This window comes from Denticeps clupeoides, unplaced genomic scaffold, assembly GCF_900700375.1.
Source record: "Denticeps clupeoides unplaced genomic scaffold, fDenClu1.1, whole genome shotgun sequence".
NCBI classification, from domain to species: Eukaryota; Metazoa; Chordata; class Actinopteri; order Clupeiformes; family Denticipitidae; genus Denticeps; species Denticeps clupeoides.
The window spans coordinates 30,706-40,236 of NW_021629853.1; the positions used below are offsets into that span (position 1 = coordinate 30,706).

The 9,531-nt window shown below is 40.4% G+C and overlaps 1 protein-coding gene across 1 annotated transcript; it reads right to left on the minus strand.

The window, feature by feature from the left end:
- Positions 1–445: 445 nt before the first annotated feature.
- Positions 446–4,239, minus strand: LOC114776058 (cell wall protein DAN4-like; the record flags this gene model as incomplete). Its single annotated transcript, XM_028966656.1, has 4 exons — positions 446–529; positions 3,223–3,492; positions 3,646–3,687; positions 3,976–4,239. Coding segments are annotated over 4 exons (660 nt in total), but the record flags the coding sequence as incomplete, so codon positions are not given.
- Positions 4,240–9,531: the final 5,292 nt, after the last annotated feature.

Consider the following 9,531-nt stretch of genomic DNA (forward strand, 5'->3'; position numbering starts at 1 on the left):
GTGTAGACACAGAAGTTGTTGCAGATGCCGTGGTTGTCTCAGATATAGTAGGTTCAACAGTTCCTGCTGTTTTGAGCTGTGTTGTTGCTTCAGAAGTGGATGAAGGAGAAACTAATGTTGTGGTAGAAACTGATTCTGTTGTAGACAAATCTTCAATGTTTGTAGCTGATACCACAGTTGTGGATTCACCTGTAGTCAACTGAGAGGTAGTAGTGCCTAAAGTAGAAGGTGTTGTGAAACTCAAATGTAGTGTAGACACAGAAGTTGTTGCAGATGCCGTGGTTGTCTCAAAAGTTGTAGGTTCAACTGTTCCTTCTGTTTTGAGCTGTATTGTAGCTTCAGAAGTGGATGAAGGAGAAACTAATGTTGTGGTATAAACTGATTCTGTTGTAGACAGTTCTTCAAATTTTGTGGCTGATACCACAGTTGTCGGTTCACCTGTAGTCAACTGAGATGTAGTAGTGCCTAAAGTTGATGGTGTTGTCAAACTCAATTGTGTTGTAGACACAGACGTTGTTGCAGTTGATGTGATTGTCTCAGTTTTCGTAGGTTGCAAAGTTTCTGTTATTGTGAGCTGTGTGGTTGCTTCAGAAGTGGTTGAAGGAGAAAGGGTTGTTGTAGTATTAATTGATTCTGCTGCAGCCAAAGCTTCCGTTGTAGTGGTTGGTCCCACCGTTGCAAATCCTTCTGTAGTCAACTGAGATGTAGTAGTGCTTAAAACAGAAGCTGTAGTTGTACTTAATGATGGTGTAGACACATAAGCTGTTGCAGATGAAGTGGTTGTCTCAGATGTAGTAGGTTCAACAGTTCCTGCTGTTTTGAGCTGTGTTGTTGCTTCAAACGTAGTTGAAGGAGAAACTAATGTTGTCGTGGAAACTGATTCTGTTGTAGACAAATCTTCAATGTTTGTAGCTGATACCACAGTTGTGGATTCACCTGTAGTCAACTGAGAGGTAGTAGTGCCTAAAGTAGAAGGTGTTGTCAAACTCAAATGTAGTGTAGACACAGAAGTTGTTGCAGATGCCGTGGTTGTCTCAAAAGTAGTAGGTTCAACAGTTCCTGCTGTTTTGAGCTGTGTTGTAGCTTCAGAAGTGGATGAAGGAGAAACTAATGTTGTGGTATAAACTGATTCTGTTGTAGACAGTTCTTCAAATTTTGTGGCTGATACCACAGTTGTCGGTTGACCTGTAGTCAACTGAGATGTAGTAGTGCCTAAAGTAGATGGTGTTGTCAAACTCAATTGTGTTGTAGACACAGACGTTGTTGCAGTTGATGTGATTGTCTCAGTTTTCGTAGGTTGCAAAGTTTCTGTTATTGTGAGCTGTGTGGTGCTTCAGAAGTGGTTGAAGGAGAAAGGGTTGTTGTAGTATTAATTGAATCTGCTGCAGCCAAAGCTTCCGTTGTAGTGGTTGGTCCCACCGTTGCAAATCCTTCTGTAGTCAACTGAGATGTAGTAGTGCTTAAAACAGAAGCTGTAGTTATACTTAATGATGGTGTAGACACATAAGCTGTTGCAGATGAAGTGGTTGTCTCAGATGTAGTAGGTTCAACAGTTCCTGCTGTTTTGAGCTGTGTTGTTTCTTCAAACGTAGTTGAAGGAGAAACTAATGTTGTCGTGGAAACTGATTCTGTTGTAGACAAATCTTCAATGTTTGTAGCTGATACCACAGTTGTGGATTCACCTGTAGTCAACTGAGATGTAGTAGTGCCTAAAGTAGAAGGTGTTGTCAAAGTCAATTGTTGTGTAGACACAGAAGTTGTTGCAGATGCCGTGGTTGTCTCAGATATAGTAGGTTCAACAGTTCCTGCTGTTTTGAGCTGTGTTGTTGCTTCAGAAGTGGATGAAGGAGAAACTAATGTTGTGGTAGAAACTGATTCTGTTGTAGACAAATCTTCAATGTTTGTAGCTGATACCACAGTTGTGGATTCACCTGTAGTCAACTGAGAGGTAGTAGTGCCTAAAGTAGAAGGTGTTGTCAAACTCAAATGTAGTGTAGACACAGAAGTTGTTGCAGATGCCGTGGTTGTCTCAAAAGTAGTAGGTTCAACAGTTCCTGCTGTTTTGAGCTGTGTTGTAGCTTCAGAAGTGGATGAAGGAGAAACTAATGTTGTGGTATAAACTGATTCTGTTGTAGACAGTTCTTCAAATTTTGTGGCTGATACCACAGTTGTCGGTTGACCTGTAGTCAACTGAGATGTAGTAGTGCCTAAAGTAGATGGAGTTGTCAAACTCAATTGTGTTGTAGACACAGACGTTGTTGCAGTTGATGTGATTGTCTCAGTTTTCGTAGGTTGCAAAGTTTCTGTTATTGTGAGCTGTGTGGTTGCTTCAGAAGTGGTTGAAGGAGAAAGGGTTGTTGTAGTATTAATTGAATCTGCTGCAGCCAAAGCTTCCGTTGTAGTGGTTGGTCCCACCGTTGCAAATCCTTCTGTAGTCAACTGAGATGTAGTAGTGCTTAAAACAGAAGCTGTAGTTATACTTAATGATGGTGTAGACACATAAGCTGTTGCAGATGAAGTGGTTGTCTCAGATGTAGTAGGTTCAACAGTTCCTGCTGTTTTGAGCTGTGTTGTTGCTTCAAACGTAGTTGAAGGAGAAACTAATGTTGTCGTGGAAACTGATTCTGTTGTAGACAAATCTTCAATGTTTGTAGCTGATACCACAGTTGTGGATTCACCTGTAGTCAACTGAGATGTAGTAGTGCCTAAAGTAGAAGGTGTTGTCAAAGTCAATTGTTGTGTAGACACAGAAGTTGTTGCAGATGCCGTGGTTGTCTCAGATATAGTAGGTTCAACAGTTCCTGCTGTTTTGAGCTGTGTTGTTGCTTCAGAAGTGGATGAAGGAGAAACTAATGTTGTGGTAGAAACTGATTCTGTTGTAGACAAATCTTCAATGTTTGTAGCTGATACCACAGTTGTGGATTCACCTGTAGTCAACTGAGAGGTAGTAGTGCCTAAAGTAGAAGGTGTTGTCAAACTCAAATGTACTGTAGACACAGAAGTTGTTGCAGATGCCGTGGTTGTCTCAAAAGTAGTAGGTTCAACGGTTCCTGCTGTTTTGAGCTGTGTTGTTGCTTCAGAAGTAGTTGAAGGAGAAACTAATGTTGTGGTATAAACTGATTCTGTTGTAGACAGTTCTTCAAATTTTGTGGCTGATACCACAGTTGTCGGTTCACCTGTAGTCAACTGAGATGTAGTAGTGCCTAAAGTAGATGGAGTTGTCAAACTCAATTGTGTTGTAGACACAGACGTTGTTGCAGTTGATGTGATTGTCTCAGTTTTCGTAGGTTGCAAAGTTTCTGTTATTGTGAGCTGTGTGGTTGCTTCAGAAGTGGTTGAAGGAGAAAGGGTTGTTGTAGTATTAATTGAATCTGCTGCAGCCAAAGCTTCCGTTGTAGTGGTTGGTCCCACCGTTGCAAATCCTTCTGTAGTCAACTGAGATGTAGTAGTGCTTAAAACAGAAGCTGTAGTTGTACTTAATGATGGTGTAGACACATAAGCTGTTGCAGATGAAGTGGTTGTCTCAGATGTAGTAGGTTCAACAGTTCCTGCTGTTTTGAGCTGTGTTGTTGCTTCAAACGTAGTTGAAGGAGAAACTAATGTTGTCGTGGAAACTGATTCTGTTGTAGACAAATCTTCAATGTTTGTAGCTGATACCACAGTTGTGGATTCACCTGTAGTCAACTGAGATGTAGTAGTGCCTAAAGTAGAAGGTGTTGTCAAAGTCAATTGTTGTGTAGACACAGAAGTTGTTGCAGATGCCGTGGTTGTCTCAAAAGTAGTAGGTTCAACAGTTCCTGCTGTTTTGAGCTGTGTTGTAGCTTCAGAAGTGGATGAAGGAGAAACTAATGTTGTGGTATAAACTGATTCTGTTGTAGACAGTTCTTCAAATTTTGTGGCTGATACCACAGTTGTCGGTTCACCTGTAGTCAACTGAGATGTAGTAGTGCCTAAAGTAGATGGAGTTGTCAAACTCAATTGTGTTGTAGACACAGACGTTGTTGCAGTTGATGTGATTGTCTCAGTTTTCGTAGGTTGCAAAGTTTCTGTTATTGTGAGCTGTGTGGTTGCTTCAGAAGTGGTTGAAGGAGAAAGGGTTGTTGTAGTATTAATTGAATCTGCTGCAGCCAAAGCTTCCGTTGTAGTGGTTGGTCCCACCGTTGCAAATCCTTCTGTAGTCAACTGAGATGTAGTAGTGCTTAAAACAGAAGCTGTAGTTGTACTTAATGATGGTGTAGACACATAAGCTGTTGCAGATGAAGTGGTTGTCTCAGATGTAGTAGGTTCAACAGTTCCTGCTGTTTTGAGCTGTGTTGTTGCTTCAAACGTAGTTGAAGGAGAAACTAATGTTGTCGTGGAAACTGATTCTGTTGTAGACAAATCTTCAATGTTTGTAGCTGATACCACAGTTGTGGATTCACCTGTAGTCAACTGAGATGTAGTAGTGCCTAAAGTAGAAGGTGTTGTCAAAGTCAATTGTTGTGTAGACACAGAAGTTGTTGCAGATGCCGTGGTTGTCTCAGATATAGTAGGTTCAACAGTTCCTGCTGTTTTGAGCTGTGTTGTTGCTTCAGAAGTGGATGAAGGAGAAACTAATGTTGTCGTAGAAACTGATTCTGTTGTAGACAAATCTTCAATGTTTGTAGCTGATACCACAGTTGTGGATTCACCTGTAGTCAACTGAGAGGTAGTAGTGCCTAAAGTAGAAGGTGTTGTCAAACTCAAATGTAGTGTAGACACAGAAGTTGTTGCAGATGCCGTGGTTGTCTCAAAGTAGTAGGTTCAACAGTTCCTGCTGTTTTGAGCTGTGTTGTAGCTTCAGAAGTGGATGAAGGAGAAACTAATGTTGTGGTATAAACTGATTCTGTTGTAGACAGTTCTTCAAATTTTGTGGCTGATACCACAGTTGTCGGTTGACCTGTAGTCAACTGAGATGTAGTAGTGCCTAAAGTAGATGGTGTTGTCAAACTCAATTGTGTTGTAGACACAGACGTTGTTGCAGTTGATGTGATTGTCTCAGTTTTCGTAGGTTGCAAAGTTTCTGTTATTGTGAGCTGTGTGGTTGCCTCAGAAGTGGTTGAAGGAGAAAGGGTTGTTGTAGTATTAATTGAAGTAGTTGAAGGAGAAACTAATGTTGTGGTAGAAACTGATTCTGTTGTAGACAGTTCTTCCAATTTTGTGGCTGATACCACAGTTGTCGGTTCACCTGTAGTCAACTGAGATTTAGTAGTGCCTAAAGTTGATGGTGTTGTCAAACTCAACTGTGTTGTAGACACAGACGTTGTTGCAGTTGATGTGATTGTCTCAGTTTTCGTAGGTTGCAAAGTTTCTGTTATTGTGAGCTGTGTGGTTGCTTCAGAAGTGGTTGAAGGAGAAAGGGTTGTTGTAGTATTAATTGATTCTGCTGCAGCCAAAGCTTCCGTTGTAGTGGTTGGTCCCACCGTTGCAAATCCTTCTGTAGTCAACTGAGATGTAGTAGTGCTTAAAACAGAAGCTGTAGTTGTACTTAATGATGGTGTAGACACATAAGCTGTTGCAGATGAAGTGGTTGTCTCAGATGTAGTAGGTTCAACAGTTCCTGCTGTTTTGAGCTGTGTTGTTGCTTCAAACGTAGTTGAAGGAGAAACTAATGTTGTCGTGGAAACTGATTCTGTTGTAGACAAATCTTCAATGTTTGTAGCTGATACCACAGTTGTGGATTCACCTGTAGTCAACTGAGATGTAGTAGTGCCTAAAGTAGAAGGTGTTGTCAAAGTCAATTGTTGTGTAGACACAGAAGTTGTTGCAGATGCCGTGGTTGTCTCAGATATAGTAGGTTCAACAGTTCCTGCTGTTTTGAGCTGTGTTGTTGCTTCAGAAGTGGATGAAGGAGAAACTAATGTTGTGGTAGAAACTGATTCTGTTGTAGACAAATCTTCAATGTTTGTAGCTGATACCACAGTTGTGGATTCACCTGTAGTCAACTGAGAGGTAGTAGTGCCTAAAGTAGAAGGTGTTGTCAAACTCAAATGTAGTGTAGACACAGAAGTTGTTGCAGATGCCGTGGTTGTCTCAAAAGTAGTAGGTTCAACAGTTCCTTCTGTTTTGAGCTGTGTTGTAGCTTCAGAAGTGGATGAAGGAGAAACTAATGTTGTGGTATAAACTGATTCTGTTGTAGACAGTTCTTCAAATTTTGTGGCTGATACCACAGTTGTTGGTTGACCTGTAGTCAACTGAGATGTAGTAGTGCCTAAAGTAGATGGTGTTGTCAAACTTAATTGTGTTGTAGACACAGACGTTGTTGCAGTTGATGTGATTGTTTCAGTTTTCGTAGGTTGCAAAGTTTCTGTTATTGTGAGCTGTGTGGTTGCTTCAAAAGTGGTTGAAGGAGAAAGGGTTGTTGTAGTATTAATTGAATCTGCTGCAGCCAAAGCTTCCGTTGTAGTGGTTGGTCCCACCGTTGCAAATCCTTCTGTAGTCAACTGAGATGTAGTAGTGCTTAAAACAGAAGCTGTAGTTGTACTTAATGATGGTGTAGACACATAAGCTGTTGCAGATGAAGTGGTTGTCTCAGATGTAGTAGGTTCAACAGTTCCTGCTGTTTTGAGCTGTGTTGTTGCTTCAAACGTAGTTGAAGGAGAAACTAATGTTGTCGTGGAAACTGATTCTGTTGTAGACAAATCTTCAATGTTTGTAGCTGATACCACAGTTGTGGATTCACCTGTAGTCAACTGAGATGTAGTAGTGCCTAAAGTAGAAGGTGTTGTCAAAGTCAATTGTTGTGTAGACACAGAAGTTGTTGCAGATGCCGTGGTTGTCTCAGATATAGTAGGTTCAAAAGTTCCTGCTGTTTTGAGCTGTGTTGTTGCTTCAGAAGTGGATGAAGGAGAAACTAATGTTGTGGTAGAAACTGATTCTGTTGTAGACAAATCTTCAATGTTTGTAGCTGATACCACAGTTGTGGATTCACCTGTAGTCAACTGAGATGTAGTAGTGCCTAAAGTCGAAGGAGTTGTCAAACTCAATTGTGTTGTAGACACAGACGTTGTTGCAGTTGATGTGATTGTCTCAGTTTTCGTAGGTTGCAAAGTTTCTGTTATTGTGAGCTGTGTGGTTGCTTCAGAAGTGGTTGAAGGAGACAAGGTTGTTGTAGTATTAATTGAATCTGCTGCAGCCAAAGCTTCCGTTGTAGTGGTTGGTCCCACCGTTGCAAATCCCTCTGTAGTCAACTGAGATGTAGTAGTGCTTAAAACAGAAGCTGTAGTTGTACTTAATGATGGTGTAGACACATAAGCTGTTGCAGATGACATTGTTGTCTCAGATGTATTAGGTTCAACAGTTCCTGCTGTTTTGAGCTGTTTTGTTGCTTCAGAAGTGGATGAAGGAGAAACTATTGTTGCAGTAGAAACTGATTCTGTTGTAGACAAATCTTCAATGTTTGTAGCTGATACCACAGTTGTCGATTCACCTGTAGTCAACTGAGATGTCGTAGTGCCTAAAGTAGAAGTGTTTGTGAAAGTCAATTTTAGTGTAGACACAGAAGTTGTTTCTGATGACGTGGTTGTCCCTTCACCTGTAGTCAACTGAGATGTAGTAGTGCCTAAAGTAAAAGGTGTTGTCGAACTCAATTGTTGTGTAGACACAGAAGTTGTTGCAGATGACATGGTTGTCTCAGATGTAGCCGGTTCAACAGTTCCTGCTGTTTTGAGCTGTGTTGTAGCTTCAGAAGTGGATGAAGGAGAAACTAATGTTGTGGTAGAAACTGATTCTGTTGTAGACAAATCTTCAATGTTTGTAGCTGATACCACAGTTGTCGATTCACCTGTAGTCAACTGAGATGTAGTAGTGCCTAAAGTAGAAGGTGTCGTCAAACTCAATTGTGTTTTAGACACAGACGTTGTTGCAGTTGATGTGATTGTCTCAGTTTTTGTAGGTTGCAAAGTTTCTGTTATTGTGAGCTGTGTGGTTGCTTCAGAAGTGGTTGAAGGAGAAAGGGTTGTTGTAGTATTAATTGAATCTGCTGCAGCCAAAGCTTCCGTTGTAGTGGTTGGTCCCACCGTTGCAAATCCCTCTGTAGTCAACTGAGATGTAGTAGTGCTTAAAACAGAAGCTGTAGTTGTACTTAATGATAGTGTAGACACATAAGCTGTTGCAGATGACATTGGTTTCTCAGATGTAGTAGCATCAATAGTTTCTGCTCTTTTGAGCTGTGTTGTTGCTTCAGAAGTAGTTGAAGGAGAAACTAATGTTGTAATGGAAACGGATGCTGTTGTAAACAAATCTTGAACGTTTGTAGCTGATACCACAGTTGTCCCTTCACCTGTAGTCAACTGAGATGTAGTAGTGCTTAAAGTAGAAGGTGTTGTCAAACTCAATTGTTGTGTAGACTCAGAAGTTTTTGCAGATGATGTGGTTGTCTCAGATGTAGTAGCATCAACAGTTCCTGCTTTTTTGAGCTGTGTTGTTACTTCAGAAGTGGATGAAGGAGAAACTAATGTTGTCGTGGAAACTGATTCTGTTGTAAACAAATCTTCAATGTTTGTAGCTGATACCACAGTTGTGGATTCACCTGTAGTCAACTGAGACGTCGTAGTGCCTAAAGTAGAAGGGTTTGTGAAAGTCAATTTTGGTGTAGACACAAAAGTTGTTGCAGATGAAGTGGTTGTCTCAGATGTAGTCGGTTCAACAGTTCCTGCTGTTTTGAGCTGTGTTGTTGCTTCAGAAGTAGTTGAAGGAGAAACTAATGTTGTCGTGGAAACTGATTCTGTTGTAAACAAATCTTGAATGTTTGTAGCTGATACCACAGTTATCCCTTCACCTGTAGTCAACTGAGATGTAGTAGTGCCTAAAGTAGAAGGTGTTGTCGAACTCAATTGTTGTGTAGACACAGAAGTTGTTGCAGATGATGTGCTTGTCTCAGATGTAGTAGGTTCAACAGTTCCTGCTGTTTTGAGCTGTGATGGTTCTTCAGAAGTGGTTGAAGGAGAAACTAATGTTTTAGAAGAAACTGATTCTGTTGTAGACAAGTCTTCACTTGTGGTTGATTCCACGGTACTAGTTTTACTTCTATTAAACTGTGATGTAGTAGTGCCTAAAGCAGAAGCTGTATTGATACTTAAATTTGGTGTAGACACATAACTTGTTATGGTTGACGTGGTTGTCTCTGGTGTTTTAGATGTAATAGATGCAATCTGGGTTGTTTGACTTTCAGTTGCAGTTTTTACTGTTTTAGTTATTTGAGAGGACATTGTTGCACTATAAAGTGTAGTTGATTTTGCTGTTGCTGAAGCTTCAATTGTCGTGGTTAACGTGGTCGAAGGTGCAGTTGTTGTAGTCATTGATTCAGTTAATGATGAAGCTTCAGTTTCTGAGCTAAATTTTACATGAGATATAGTTTAAGAATAAACTCTAAATATTTTGTACAAACATTCAGCAAAAATATTTTATACTTACGTTTGACCACCAGTAACTTCTTTAAAATGACAGATAATCAGAACTGTAATAGAAACAAAAGATATTCTATATACATTGTGTGTGTGATACACACACACA